General features: G+C 40.7%; 1 protein-coding gene across 1 annotated transcript in view; it reads right to left on the bottom strand.

The window, feature by feature from the left end:
* Nucleotides 1-408: 408 nt before the first annotated feature.
* LOC141167399 (extracellular calcium-sensing receptor-like) overlaps nt 409-16,237 on the bottom strand; it is a 75,777-nt gene continuing 59,948 nt past the window's right edge. Inside the window, exons 4-8 of the mRNA XM_073654806.1 lie at nt 6,812-7,100; nt 5,746-6,570; nt 3,572-3,799; nt 3,364-3,487; nt 409-1,322 (exon numbers count right to left, since the gene is read on the bottom strand). Of these exons, the coding sequence (XP_073510907.1) occupies nt 409-1,322; nt 3,364-3,487; nt 3,572-3,799; nt 5,746-6,570; nt 6,812-7,100 (2,380 nt within the window). The remainder of the gene's footprint in view (nt 1,323-3,363; nt 3,488-3,571; nt 3,800-5,745; nt 6,571-6,811; nt 7,101-16,237) is intronic.

The following is a 16,237-nucleotide window of genomic DNA, read 5'->3' as shown; positions in this document are numbered from 1 at the left end:
CAAGTGTTAGGTATTTTTTATTTTTATAGTAGTCTGAGACATTTTAAATATATTTTTTATCCCCTGGATAATCTCTTTAAATGTAGTTGCCAAGAATATTTACTGATCAAGCTCTAAATAGAGGTATGTGGCTCCTTTTGGTGGTTAGAATTACATGAATAAATTTATCTTTAGGTTAAAATGTGGTAATTTATTTCACAGCCTCTTCTGTGTTTGAAGATAACTTTTTATTCCAATCAAATTAATTGGACTTTGCATTGTATATATTGCTTCACATAAAGCATTAACCATGTGCCCCTCAATTTTTTTACAGGTGTCCATCCAGAAACTTATTCTACTCTTCTTCTGATATCTTAAAATGCATTAGAAAAAGTACCATGGTCTAATAAGTAAATGAGAAGGTCAGCTCTATGTCTTCTTGGTTGTGCCTTTACCCATTAAGTTCTGTCGGGTGTTCAGCTCCGGTCTTAATAATATAATATAACACTTGGGGATAAATATACAACCTACAATCCCTGCACTGGAGGATACAATTCCAAAAACTTCAACAGCCACCATGAACTTCCCTTGAGTGCTGAGATAGGCTGGGACAAAAGAGATCCAGACACTCAAGAAGATCAACATAGAAAACGTGATCCACTTGGCCTCATTAAAGCTGTCTGGTAATTTTCTGGCCAGGAATGCCATAAGAAAGCTGACACAAGCCAAAAATGCCATATATCCCAGCATGCACCATAGAAGGGTATCCAAACATTCATTGCATTGGAAGATGATGACTCCAGTTTTGACCTTCATATTTCTTTCTGGAAAGGGAGGACATTGGAGAATCCAGTAAATACAGATAAAAAATTGGATGGAGGTGCATAGAGAAATGGCTGAGGCTGGAACTTTAGGTCCCATCCATGTTCGCATGTTGCTTCCTGGTTTGGTAGCTCTAAATGCGATGACCACCATCATGGTCTTGGCCAAGACACATGAAATACTAAGAACAAAGATGACACCAAAGGCTCCTTGACGAAAGCGGCAAGTGAGTTTTTGAGGCTCCCCAATAAAAAGTAGCGAGCATAAGAAACTCAAAGACAGGCTAGTGAGTAGAAGGTAGGTAAGGTCTCGATTGTTGGCTTTGACTATGGCCGTTTCTTTGTATTTGATTAACATGCATAATATGCTGACAGTGATGAGTGAGCAGAAGACAGCGGTTGCAGTCAGAGTAATTCCAAGTGGTTCCCAGTAGGATAAAAACTCAACAACTTTTGGTATGCATTTGGTTTTATTTGTGTTTGGCCACATTTCCTCTTGACAAGAATAACAGTTTCTGGAATCTGGAAAACAAATGAAATCAGGTAAGTAAATAAAAGCAAAACTTATATTGTAATCTGTGAGAACCTGACAAGAAGTGTCCCTTTTCCTGCAGCTCCACCAAAGGAGAAATTAAACTCTCATTCAGTCAATTAGCTATTCGTTTTGAGTTCCTAAGAGTTAGAAATATTTTTGTAGCCAACTTATGCTCTAGCTAAAAAATAGTCTTCCTCTCTATTAAATCAGAATTTTCTATTAGATTTTTAAATGAGAGGAGATAAGAAGCCGGGCTGATCCTCCGCGCTGGTCCAGAGACAAACAAGGATTAATGATGAACCAAAACTTTCTTTATTCCATGGCCTACGCATTTCATGGCTACACTGCCACTTCCTCAGGGCTACCAAGTCAATCACAATCCACCTTTATATAACATATAACTACAAGTGTCACACATGATGTAATTTCCTGTGAAAACGCCCATATCATAGCATCAGACCACGAAGCCAAACAGCTATCTGAAGTCATCAGATGCAGCCCTGTGTAAAACCACTATAGGGAGTACAAATTAATAAATAAAAAAATAAAATAAAAAAAAATAAAAAATAAAAAATAATAATAGTAAAAAAATATATAAAAATAAAAAAAAATCTATAAAAAAAAAAACGAAAAAAAAAATTAAATAAAATAAAAAAAAATATATATAATAAAAAAAAAGGGGGGGGGAAATATTAGCTAAAAAATTGTTGTAATAATTTATATTAGCAGGAATAATACTAGAATCGTTTTCTCTGCAACACACTTCATCTTCTAAAAATATTAAAATGACCAATTAAAATAGTGGTACTCACTTGAATCCAACCCATGAGGCGCACTGCTTCAAAAGGATATAAACCAATTCACAGTATTAGCCCACTAGGCCATATCTCCATCTAGGGAATTTAGGTGTAGCTGCATATAAGACTCATGCAAGAAGTCTTATTATATTAAAGAAGTAAAACTAAAAAAGAAAAATTACTAAATCCGAGTGTGACAGTTAAAAATATTATCAGTACCAACGACTTTACATCTCCAATTCATACCGCCCATTCCATCTGTATAGAACCATCAGGGGACACTAGACATTATGAATCCTAAAATAAATCACTAATCTCATTCAAGCCATGGGGATGAAGAGAATTGAGCTTATAAATCCAATACGTCTCGCGTTTTTTCAGACTCTCCCACCTATTTATAGCATTTTCAGGAATATGATCACTAGGTGTGACTTTCAAGCGTACATTACCATTATGTGTTTGTGTACAATGACGTGACAATCCATGGTTATCATACCCTTTTCTGATATTGTACCTGTGTGAATTTATTCTTTGGTGGAGAGGTTGGGATGTCCTCCCCACATACTGCTTGCCGCACTCACATTGAATCAAGTATATCACATAGCTAGTAGCACACGTCATCCTATGCTTAATGCAGTATTCTTTATTGGGATTATCTGATGAATGAAATTTGTCCACTCCGTTGGTAATAGAAGCGCAACACAGACATCCTCTCCTATTATAACGGAAAGAGCCAAAAAGCTCATTCCTATCTTACCTTATCTTTTGCTATTAGATTTTTAGCAGATGGGTTCTCAAAATTATATAGTAAGTAGTTTGGGTGATAAGTAAAGGTTATGTGCACAATGAGTCTTGAGTTATGAGATTTTGGAGGTGATTTGAAGAGCTTCCACTCAGTTTCTGTTTAAAAAAACCTCCTAGAAAAATTCTGTCTGCACATACCCCAAGTCCTCCTCAAAAGCTCAAAACTCCTCAAAAGCTTACAGGCTATGCTCAGTTTCTGCTCCGAAAACTAATGTTTGGAACCGATGGAGACCAAATATAAGCCTTTTATAAATATATCTGGAAGTTGAACATTTGGTATACACATCTAACGTGGTGGGGTCTTATGGGCACAAATTGTGTATCGTGTAATTCTCCTCAGCCAACCAGCAGCTCTTAAACAGATGATGTGATTTATAGTAGTTTGTGACACAAAGAACCTCAGTCTGACATGATATATTACACCTACCTATCTGATCAGATAATTCTCCATCTGAACATGGAATACAGTCAAAGCAGCATATTGGTTGTCCGATTTGCGCGGCCTTTCGAAATCCAGGAGAGCAGCTTTCAGAGCAAACAGAGCGGGGGATCTATAGGTAGAAATAGTTATTTTACCAGACCAGAATTTGAGTCATATCCTATCTTTTCAGGTCTATGTGTACTAGGTATTGTACCTCTTGTTCTCCAGAGATCCACCTAATGGCAGTGATATTGACGATGAGCTCCTTCTCTTGAGAGTTGCGTATATTGTAGCGCCCAACTGTCACAAAGTTAACTGACCCATCAGGGTTCCTCTGCCAATTGACCACATCATAGTCTGTGGGTGAGTTTCCGCTAGAATCAAAATACATTTCTTCCCCCATCGGATTTCTAAAATGTACATTTTTTAAGGAATAGACAATCTACAATGTAAATGGAGAAAAAATAATAGCGCCCTGTAGTTATTAGTTTATGAAAGCTTTAGTTCACCTGAATACTTCATTTTTCTAGGTGTACACATGATAAAAGTTGTGTAGCTTTGCAAAATCTCACTTAAATTGGGCTCTACAATGTGTTATGTGATAAAGGTTAAAAAGTATCCCCCCATGAGTGACATAAAATTACTCTAAAGCTCACAGCACTCAATATTATAGTAATCTAAGTCCATCAGTTCATAATGTTTTGTGTTATTTGGTCTAAAACTGCCAAAAATAATACAGGTTCTTGAAAAAACATGTCAAACAAAAATTTTCAACCCTCTATTTACGAGATTATAACTTTATGACTATTTTGAGATGTTGGCATTGAATAATTTTTTCAAGCATCATTTTTATTTATTCAGTTTAATTCAAACCAAAAAAAATTGCTGTCAAAAATGAAATGTGAGTTTGAAACTTTACATATAGGATTGAATTGAAATAGGCAACATTATAGCTTTATTGATCCTAGTATATGGATATGCCTAGCTAAAATATGCATTAAACTTGTCAAAACTCTCAATCGAGATCAGACTCCCTCACCAGATAAGCAATGGGTACTCCAGAAGAGCAAATGACCTACCACCAAAGATGAGTGCATTTATTCTATCAGAATTGAAATCTCAACATAATTTTCCAAAAATTGAGATGCTACAAAATGTGATTTCTTTGCAATTCGTTCTGCATAAGTTTAGTAAAATGGCGGCTACCTGACCTCACCTTTCACCTATTCTGCTGCTCCGCGGTGCGTGTCACATTGACTCATAGTGTAGTGACATCAGAGGCTTACTTGGCATAGAGTGCATTAGGTCGAAGAGCATGTGCATGATGGGGGAAAGGAAAAAAGAGTCGTGGAGTATTTGACTATGGGGGTGGCAGGACAGGTGAGTGGTGAGGTGAGTGTTAACTTATTTTTTCACAAACTGTGTTTACTATGCTCTGAAGTCTGTAGAAACACCAAGAAGATCATGTGGAACACTAATGTAGTCCTTTTAAATTCACGTAATTTGCCAAATTTGAATTTTTGATTTAATCTTTACCTGCCACTAGGGTCTTTTTCTTATAAGGTGATTTACAAATACTGTGTCCTATGTGTGCCATGATTCAACAAAGATTATAGTGTAATTAAAAATGGATAGGTACAAATGCTGTAGATATGGAGAATAAGCCTTAGAATTGTGAAATATTCTCCGGGACCTGCTCCCATGACGTCTGCTTCTGTCACCAAGCACTGCCGCATTCATTCTGCGGGCAGAGTTAGTGATGAAGAAGACATCGGAACCAGAAGCTCGAGGTGGCACAGATTCTTTCTACCACTAACATTAGGTTAACTGGGACTTGGGACCTGTAATACTGTTCAGTCTGGCAGTATGGGTCTGTGTGCTGTCCAGCTGAAGTAATCAGCTCCCTGCTTCAGCCAATTGGCAGTCCCTGCACCCTGCTAAAGCTCCCAGCATATTGTTGGAAGATTCCAGATATAGCTTTGTTCTCTTCTGGTCCAGTTCTGTATGCTCAGCTCCTGTATTTGTTTCCTGTTTTGACCCAGGCCTGCACACTGACTACTCTTGCGTCTGCTGATTTTACATCTTCTCTGCCCTCCACCTGATGACGCCGACCAGCCAGTATCACCATCCAGCTGCTGACTCCAAGACACCAGTCCACGAGCCCATGTGTAAGTCCAGATCTCTGTACAGGGAACAAAGGCCAGGACACCCCCTGGAATCTGGTAAACAGACTGGCATCCACTAAGACTGTCCATGGAAGCCATTTTGGAGCTGCAATATGACCACTGACAGAGACACATTGCAAGAATCATCTCCTTTGATGAGCTCAAACTAAATGTCTTTCAATGTGTCTTAAAGCATTTAGTAGAGAAACAATGTAGTATGTACCTGCCAAGGCACTAATGCTTTTTTAATTCCGCATTTTCCATTTTGATCTTGACTAGATGAGCAGAAGATTAGTTCATGTAGAGCATAGGCCACAGCATAGACAGCATTATACACCAAATAGTGAGTCCTAAAGTCGAATTCATTGAACTCATATTCCATGCCCGTAAATCTGGTCAATTTCTCTTCTCCTGTGCACCACACTGTTCCATTCTCTGAACCACTGTTCTTATTTGGCCAACGACAACCGTGGGCGATCTCCCAGAAAATTTCAATGAAGATATCCTGAGGAAGTGAAGATGAAGGCCGAAGGGCAAGTAAATATTCTTTCAACCCTGGAATCCCCATCTCATGCAAACACAATGCAAGAGTCCCCATCATTATTTTACTAAATTTCTTGGAAGTAAGATAGGGTGAAGTTGACCAAGATTCGGTGCCAAGCCAAATGCGCTCAGTGTTGTCTTTCTCTAAAAGAAGAGCCATCAAAGGATGGATGAAAGGATCTCTAGAAAATATTATAACAACCTTAGCTGATGACTGAACAACCAAATCTGCAATGTTGTTCAATTTGTTAAGGGATGTTGTAAAACCGAATGATTCATGATATGCAAGGCACACTCCCAATTTTTGGAGCTCCTCTTTGAGAACTTGAGAACCTACAATTCCATAGTCTTCATTCAGTGACAATAAGCCAACCCAATTCCATCCCATATAGGCAACAAGAGCAGCCAAGGCCCTGGCTTGTTTGTTGTCACTAGCAATGGTTCGGAAAAATGATGGATACAGTAGACGGTTACTCAGAGAAGGGACAGTTGCTGTATAGCTGATCTTTAGAGAAAAAAAGAAAATGAAAAACTGGGTGTTTCTGAAGAAAGAATAATAAAAACAAACAACATACTATAACTATCTTTTATATAGTGGAATTAAAAATTAATGAATTTTTTTTCTTGAGAAGTAAAGTTTTGGCACAAAATTTTCTTCTCCAGAAAAAGAAAGTTGGTAAAATTAATGTTCAATCTCTTGTACAGGCCAAAAACTATGTAGGACCAAGTCCTAAGACTTAATTTACCTGAGGGTACATGTATGTTCCCAACACAGTAGCCATTGCTATAGAGGATTTTGATGTGGCATCTCCAATGACAGAAAGAGGAACCTTCTGGTTGCACTGGTAGTTCAAAACTGGATACTCCTCTCCAGACAGAGTCCAGAAAGTTCCCCAGAGAGCTTCCGAAGTTTCTAAGCATGTGTCAAACATTTGAAAGCCAAGAGAAATATTAGGGAGTAAAGACTCCATGGCATTTATCTCTTTTGTTGCATAAATCATGGTGTGCATCCAGCTGTAAGTAATAGTGCTGTACCTAAGTCATGAAAGTAGAAATGGAAAAAATCAAATTGTCAAAAATAGGCTAGTGTACAGATACATTATTTATAGATGTCAATAGTACTTCTAGTCAAAATGGTCTTCACAAAGGTCATAGATACAAGTGAAAGAATACCATTGGTGGAGTCTGTGATCTGGGACAACCATCGATTTCAAAGAGTGATCAAACTCTGGAAATGTGACTCAATATTCTAAGCACATCCTTAAAGTGTTCTTTGCTTAAACAGTAACAAAAATGATGGGCAGTGACAAAGAAGTATGTTATTTTTATAGACCTCTTTCATTGTGGAAATCATTGGTGGTCTAAAGCTACAAACTTCACTTATAGGATCTTCTTATTTGCATCTATGACATAGTCAAAATGATTTTAAGTAGGTTTCACCACAGAACTTCCCAATGGCCAACAATTGTTTATGAGTTTTTAAGATAATTGAAATATCAGTCCTATCTGGTTCTAAATCTGTCTGAAGGTCTGACACATTCATGAAAAGTTGGACTGCGGTGCTATACCAGACATAGCTATAAATTATTGTGTGGCATCGCAATGAAAGTGGTAAATGCATGGTAAACAATGAAGTTTATGGAGCTCAAATTACTTAATATTTGTCTATCTCAAGGATAGGCCAAGAATACCAAATTTCCAGGATTGTCCTTTAACGCCTTCCTGACATAGGCTATGTCTGTGCTATGTCAGTTGCTGAGCCTGCACCTTACCTGGTAGGTGCCTACTGTGTTATACAGTCAACATCTGCCTGTAACAGCAGCAATCGGAGCTAAACTTTGATCGCTGCTAACCCATGCTGAGGTTGCTATTGCTGCCATGTCAGTACTCCTGAGAAGCTCAGCCACTTCATCGGAAATTGTGATTTTAGTACTGAAGAGCGAGCACTAAAATGCTTGGGTGCTCATTGCTCGGGTCGAGCTAATTTTACTGCTCGGACGCTTGACGAGACCAATGAGCCCAATGTAAGTCTATGGGAAACTCAATCATTTTTCCGGCGGGCCCTCCCTGAGGTCTGCAGGGGGCCTAAAAATTTCTCAAATCGATGGGAACAGTGTTGAAATGACATGGGAACAGCATGGGGAAGACCCCTGGAAGCATCTCTGACTGCCAGGTCACTGCTGTGAACAATGTTGTCAGAGTATTATGGACTCACAATAATACATACAAAAACGAAACCAAAATGGATTTTCCTGGGAAAAACGTTAAGGAACATTCTTTCCAGGGTAATGACTTGCATATAAGGCAAAATAAATAACCTCCCAAAAAATGCTCCTCCACACCTTAGCCCATGTTCACACGTAGTCTTTTTGATGCGTTTTTGCACTTTGGCATTGCTTTCAAAGGTAAAAAAAACCTTCATGGGTAAATGTCATTTTACCATTTTACTACCTTATCTGGCCATGTGGTATGTGAGACATGATCAGACATATCCTGTTTCATTTATGAAAGAGGGACTCTGAAAGTCACAAAGCCAATTTTTATACAGCCATTAGGCGGCCCTTACTATTGTTAAAGGGCCAGCAGTCGTCTCCTCACTATTGTTAGAGGGCCATCAGCTGGCTATGCTTTGTTGTTTCCATTATTAAGGAGCGGGTTCCCTATATTGTTATTGCAAATGCAGTAACTGTAAGGCCTGCCCAAATTTTAGAAAAACCACAATACACCTTTGAAGACACATAGAGGGCTTAATTTTAAAAAATAATTTCCCATTATTAAGAAGCAGGTCTCGTATTCTGTTATATTGTATGCAGTAACTGTAAGGCCTGGCCAAAATTTTTAAAAATCCCAATACACCTTTGAAGACACATAGAGAACCTGATTAAGCAAAAATATTTCCCATTATTTAGGAGTGAGTCTTCTATAGTGGTAATGCCCATGCAGTGACTGTAAGGCCTTCCCAAAATTTAGAAAAAAACAATACACCTTTGAAGATACATAGAGGGCCTGATTTAAAAAAAAATAATTTCCCATTATTAAGGAGCTGGTCTTCTATAGTGATAATGCCCATGAAGTTACTATAAGGCCTGTCCAAAATTTAGAAAAAAAACAATTCACCTTTGAAGAAACATAGAGGGCCTGATTTTTTTAAAAAAATCCCATTATTAAGGAGCGGATCTCCTATACTGTTATAGGGTATGCAGTAACTGTAAGGGCTGCCAAAAATTAGGATGCACTCCAATACCCCTTTGAAGAGACATAGAGGAGGGCCTCAGTAAAAAAAATGTCCCCATTATAAAGGAGTAGGTCTCCTATACTGGTAATGCCCATGCAGTGTTGCAAGGGATGGCAAAAAATTGGACACACTCCAATACCCCTTTGAAGCGACATAGAGGAGGTCCTCATTAAAAAAAATGTTCCCATTATTAAGCAGTGGGACTCCTATACTGGTAATGCCCATGCACTAAGTGCGTGGGCTGAAAAACATTTACCCCTGGGGAATATACATGAACATACTGTATAACATACAGAATGTTAAAGGTAGGCCTCTAAAACAATTTCCTACAGGCATCATAAATCCCCTTACAAAAAATTATGTGGGTGTTGCAGCATGGTCACCCTGGTGATATGGTGGTGGAGGATGAAGAGAAGGAGGAGGACAAGAGAAAACAGAAAAAATAAGGAAACGTATACCCATGTCTGGGTGTGAAGAGATGCATGGGAATAGACCCCCCCCCCCCCAAAAAAAAAGAGACACTGGATTTGACTTTATGTTCCGCTTTTATCATCCGGTGGTGTTGAGAAGTCTGGCCCAATCCAACCCAGACTTAGCATGTCAGCATTTTCAGTTGACGGGTGGATGCACCTACCAGTTATAATGCCCCCAGTGGCACTAAAAACCCACTCTGACAAAACGCTAGCAGCAACGCAGGCCAGAACCTCCAAGGCATTTTGAGACAGTTCTTGCCATGTGTCCAGGTTGAATACCCAATAAGGCACAGAGGAATCACGGAGAATGTTGGTATGGTTGGCAAGGTACTCCTTCAGCATCTTCCAAAACTTTTCCTTCCTTTTCAAAATACCCCACGCATCAGGGCCGGGTGCTGGCAGGGTCTGAGAAAACTGTCCCACACCTCTGTCAGTGTTTCCCTGCCTCTGCTGTGTTGTATTTGTGTCTCGCTCACCTGTACTGCTTGGTTGTCCAAGGAACTGTGACCTCTGCCACCAGCATTTTCAGATGGGAATTTTTTTAATAATTCAGGGCACTCTGGTGCTGCAACATTTTGCTAGACCTCTCAGCCACAGGAAGGAGAGATAGAAAGTTCTACTTGTAGCGTGGTTATAGAAATGTGACTAACCAGTAATTACTGTCAGGAAAAATGCATACAACGCGAGGGTCACGGGAAAGGCAGAGGAACATAAAGTCAGCCATGTGTGCCAGACTGCTCCAGTGAAGTCTTCCCTGTCCTGACCAAGAGGACGACTGTCCATGCTTTCCTCCTCATCCTCCTCCTTCTCGTTCTCCCTTTCCTCAGGCTATCCACGCTGAACAGACGGTATGAATGTGGAGTGGAGAGTACCATCTGTAGCGCAGGAAACCAACTTCTATCCGGGTTGGAATGAGATGTGTCTGGGCTGTGGGGCATCACCATGTACGATTCCTTGCTCCATCTCATCGTGCTGCGCCTGCAATGCCTCCTCTTTCATTATAAGCAGCGAACATTTCAGAAGATAGAGAAGCGGGATGGTGACGCTAATTATGGCGTAATCGCCGCTCACCATCTTGGTGGAGTCCTCAAAGTTTTGGAGGATGACACAGATGTCAGACATCCATGCCCACTCCTCAGTTCTTCTGTGCGGCAGCTGAGCAGAATGCCAATGGGTGTGTTGAAGCTGGTACTCAACAACTGCCTTCTGCTGCTCACAAATCCTTCCCAACATCTGCAAGGTTGAGTTCCAATGCGTGGTGACATCACACACCAGTCAGTGAGCTGGAAGCTGCAAACGCTGCTGAAGCACGGTGAGGGCGGCAGAAGCTGTAGGTGACTTTCTAAAATGGGCACACACGTGGCATACTTTGAAAAGGAGCTCAGGCAGATCCGGGTAGGTTTTGAGAAACCGCTGAACTACTATGTTGAGCACATGGGCCAGGCATGGTAAGTGTGTGAGGTTGCCTAGCTTCAGAGCCGGCACCAGGTTCCTACCATTGTTATACACAACCATGCTTGGCTGTAGGTTCAGTGGTGAAAGCCACAGATCTTCCTGCTTTGTTAAAGCTGTCAACAACTCTTCAGAGGTGTGCGGTTTGTCCCCTAAGCATATAAGCTTCAGCAGTGCCTGTTGCTGCTTGGCCAAGGCAATGCTGCAGTGCTTCCAGCTTTTAGCTGAAGTGGTAAGAGATGGAAGCTGAGGAGGCTGAGAAGGAGGAGGTGCAGGAGCTGTAAAATTTGGGGACAACACTGATTGACCCAAGACCCGCAATCCTCGGTATTGGGAGGACGTGTTCCATGCCAGGGTTCGACTGAGTCCCGACTTCCACTATATTAACCCAGTGTGCCATCAGCGAGATGTACCATCCCTGGCTACAAACATTTGTCCACATGTTCGTGGGTAGGTGGACCTTCCAAATAACAGCGTTGTTGAAGGCACGGCTAATGTTCTGGGACACGTGCTTGTGTAATGCGGGGACGACACACCGGGAGAAATAGTGGCGTCTGAGGACCAAGTACCGAGGGACGACTGCCACCATCAAGTTGCAGAAAGATTCCGTCTCCGATAGCCTAAAAAGCAACAATTCAAGCGCAAGCATTCGAGAAATGTGTGAGTTTAGTAGTGTGGCTTGTGGGGCGTTGGCTGCGTATTTGCGCTTGCGTTTCAAGGGCTGTGGTAGGGACAACTGAACGCTACACTGGGACAAGGATGTAGACATCGTTGCTAATGTGGTAGTTGAGAATGTGCAATGACAGGTGCAAGGCGGGAGGTATCATCATCTGCGCCATGGACAGGGGATTGGCGTGCATGCACAACATTATTTAGCCATCCTAACTCCCCAAAAATTGCAATAACAAATGATTAAATTGTTGTAATTATTAATATACGACAAAATTCTACAAATAAAAATTTCTCACCTCTCAGAAAATTCAATAGAAACTCACTGTTTTTTTTTTTTTAATATCTAAAAATGTAGCACTTAACCACTTCGCGCCAGAGCCTGTTTTTGCCTTCGTGACCTGGCCAATTTTTACAATTCTGACCACTGTCACTTTATGAGGTAATTACTCTGGAACGCTTCAGCGGATCCCCCTGATTCTGAGAATGTTTTTTCGTGACATATTGTACTTCATGATAGTGGTAAAATTTCTTCGATATCACTTGCGTTTATTTGTGAAAAAATCAGAAATTTGGCGAAAATTTTGAAAATTTTGCAATTTTCAAACTTTGAATTTTCATGCCCTTAAATCAGAGAGATATGTCACACAAAATAGTTAATAAGTAACCTTTCCCACATGTCTACTTTACATCAGAACAATTTTGGAACCAAAATTTTTTTTTGTTAGGAAGCTATAAGGGTTAAAAGTTGACCAGCGATTTCTCATTTTTCCAACAAAATTTACAAAAACTTTTTTTTAGGGACTGCATCTTATTTCAAGTGACTTTGAGGGGCCCTTATGACATAAAATACCCAAAAGTGACACCATTCTAAAAACTGCACCCCTCATGGTGCTCAAAACCACATTCAAGAAGTTTATTAACCCTTCAGGTGTTTCACGGGAATTTTTGGAATGTGGAAGAAAGCAATGAACATTTAACTTTTTTTCACAAAAATGTTACTTTTATTTTAACAAGGGTAACAGGAAAAAATGGAATACACAATTTGTATTGCAATTTCTCCTGAGCGCGCTGATACCCCATAAGTTAAGGAAAACCACTGTTTGGGCGCACTGCAGGGTTCGGAAGGGAAGGAGCGCCATTAGACTTTTTGAATGTAAAATTTGTTTGAATAGTTAGCAGACGCCATGTTGCGTTTGGAGAGCTCCTGATGTGCCTAAACAGTGGAAACCCCCCACAAGTGACACCATTTTGGAAACTAGACCCCTTATGGAACTTATCTAGATGTGTGGTGAGCACCTTGATCCCCAAGGTGCTTCACAGAAGTTTATAATATTGAGCAGTAAAAATAAAATTTTCACATTTTTCCCACAAAAACGTTTTTCATCCCTTAATTTTGCATTATCATAAGGGTAATAGGATAAATTGCACCATGAAATTTGTTGTGCAATTTCTCCTGAACACGCTGATACACCATATGTGGAGGCAAACCACTGTTTGGGCACAAGGCAGGGTTCGGAAGGGAAGGAGCGCCATTTGACTTTTTGAATGTAAAATTTGTTTGAATAATTAGCGGACGCCATGTCGCAATTGGGGAGCCCCTAATGTGCCTAAACAGTGGAAAACCCCCACAAGTGACACCATTTTGGAAACTAGACCCCTTAGGGAACTTATCTAGATGTGTGGTGAGCACCTTGCACCCCCAGGTGCTTCACAGAAGTTGATAATAATGAGCCGTAAAAATAACATTTTCACATTTTTCCCACAAAAAATGTTTTTCATTCCATAATTTTGCATTATCATAAGGATAACAGGAGAAATTGCACCATGAAATTTGTTGTGCAATTTCTCCTGAGTACGCCGATACCCCATATGTGGGGGAAAACCACTGCTTTGGTGTACGGCAGGGTTCGGAAGAGAAAGGAGCGCTATGTTGGCTGGGATAGGTTGCAGACACCATGTCACATTTGAAGAGTCGCTGACATGCCGAAACAGCAGAAACCCCCACAAGTGACCCTATTTTGTAAACTACACCTCTCAAGGGAATAATCTAGGGAAGTAGTGAGTATTTTTTAATTTTTCAATTTATACCATTGGGCAATGAAAAAAACATAATTACATTTTTACCACAAAAAAATGTTTTACCCTCATATTTTACATTTTCACACAGGGCAATGGGTAAAAATGGTGCAGAAATGTGTCACACAATTTCTTCTAAAAGTGTCAATACCCCATATGTGGCTGTATCGTACCGCTCAGCCATACGTCGAGATCTGGGAGGGACGGAGCGCTATTTGACAATTGGAGAACAAATTATTGTAGAATAGGCATTTGGATTTGGGAGCACAAAATTTTCTGAATTTCTTTTCGGGGGCAAGGGCCATTTCGCTTTTCCAGAGCCTTTCTGCTACCAGTAACTTGGAATATTTTTAACAGATGACGGACCTGAGTGGGGACTAGCTTTTTTTGAGGACTGAGTTGAAGCTTTTATTGGGAACATTTTACGTAACAATTATTCGGCGCTTGAGGCTGAGCACTTACATCGGGGTTTCCATCTAAATTTCCAAGTGATGTAATTCAGATGAAACCCCTGCGGGATCCATTCACTGTAATGAGGCAGCAGAGTTATTCTGGACTCCGTCTGGCCTCTGTTTAGCGGTGTCCTTTTTTTCAGAAGTGCACAAAACTGTGGCCAACCGCACTTTTATGCACGCCTAAAAAAACTGACACTGTGGGATCACAGGCCAGATGGCATCCACAGTGGCCTATATCTGCCTCATTACAGGGAATCTTCCGTCATGGGTTCCGGCTGAATCACGTATTTCAGAGATTTACACGGAAACTCTGGTGTAAGTGCACAGTGCAGAGCGCAGGATAAATGTGAGCAGAGCCTTACTGTGATCTTTGGGAGACATAATAAACAAATCAGTAGCAGGTGAAAAATTGGTTTTATTTATTTTTTACGCCGTTCCTCGTGCGGTATAAGTGATGAGATTAATTTATTCTTTGGGTCGGTGTGATTACAGAGATACCAGATGTATATCGGGTTTTTATGATTGACAGCTGTCACACACTAAGAGACGCTTTTTTTTGCAAAATCTAGTTTTTGCATCGCCATATTTTGAGAGCTATAATTTTTCCATATTTCGGCCGACAGAGTCATGTAATGGCTTGTTTTTTGCGGGACGAGTTGACATTTTTCTTGGTACCATTTTTGGGTACGTGACATTTTTTGATTGCTTTCTATTCCATTTTTTGGGAGGTAAAATTAACATTGCTAACAATTAACATAGTTTTTTGAGGGTTTTTTTTATGCAGTTCTGCGTGTGGTAAAAGTAATAAGGCAGCATTATTCTTTGGGTCAGTACTAGTGTTGAGCCACCCCCATAGTGTTCGAGTTCGGCTCGGTTCGTCGGACACCCGTATGTTCGCCGAACTGTTCGTCGAACTGTTCGTCGAACACCTTCGAACACCGTTAAAACCAATGGCAGTCAAACAAAAACACGTAGAAACACATAGAAAACACATAGAAAACACTTCAAAGGTGTCCAAAAGCTGACAAACTCCTCAGAAGACCGAACTAACACATGGAAAAGTGACAAGTACATATAGTCATGCGAAAAGAAAAGAGGTGGAGGAGTAAAAGGAGAGGGAGACACAGATAAAGGCATGTCATGCCCTTCTAAAACCAAAAAAGTGCGAAGCCGACACGGCCAGTCCGTACCTGCCCGTGCGACCCCCGTGTCGCCGGGTTTGCGCCAGAGCCGCGGTGGACCCTGACGGCCAGCCCCCCTCTCCCAATACTGGTGCCTGTCCGCTGGTGGGTCGAGCGAGCCCCCCTGCGGTGGAGGCAGGTCTAATCTTTTTAATTTAAATTGTCTCTCTAATTTGAATGAGTACACTTTAAATCCTTTTACAAGGATCTATTGGAGGGCAAGTCTCATGCCAGCAGCCACGGTAATTCAAGCTCCAGTAGCGTCCACTAAAGCTGCTGCAGTTGAAAAGCTTTTATAAAGATCAAGCTTGGCGGTCCACGCAAGGCGTCCTACCGCCAGTCCCAGCCCCTGCGCCTAGGAGTGCCTCCCCGATGCTCTTCACTGAGTGTCCCGGGAGCCCGAACCATTTCCTTTGAAAAAATTAGGTGTCCAAACTACAGCTGGTGTAGCTTGCTTAACAGCTGGGATAATCTGCTGACTAGCAGACACTGCTACTAGGCACAAAGTATTTCCTGGGCTAGATGCAGTTAAAAATTTGTAATTAGATACTCTCGTTGGATGCTGAGAAAGCATTCCATAGAGTCTCCTGGCACACCATATATTATTCTCTTAAAAAGCTTGGGGTAG

Source organism: Phyllobates terribilis, unplaced genomic scaffold (assembly GCF_046119375.1).
Source record: "Phyllobates terribilis strain yellow unplaced genomic scaffold, ASM4611937v1 Scaffold_11__3_contigs__length_659146591, whole genome shotgun sequence".
NCBI classification, from domain to species: domain Eukaryota; kingdom Metazoa; phylum Chordata; class Amphibia; order Anura; family Dendrobatidae; genus Phyllobates; species Phyllobates terribilis.
This window is presented reverse-complemented; position numbering and strand designations above follow the sequence as displayed.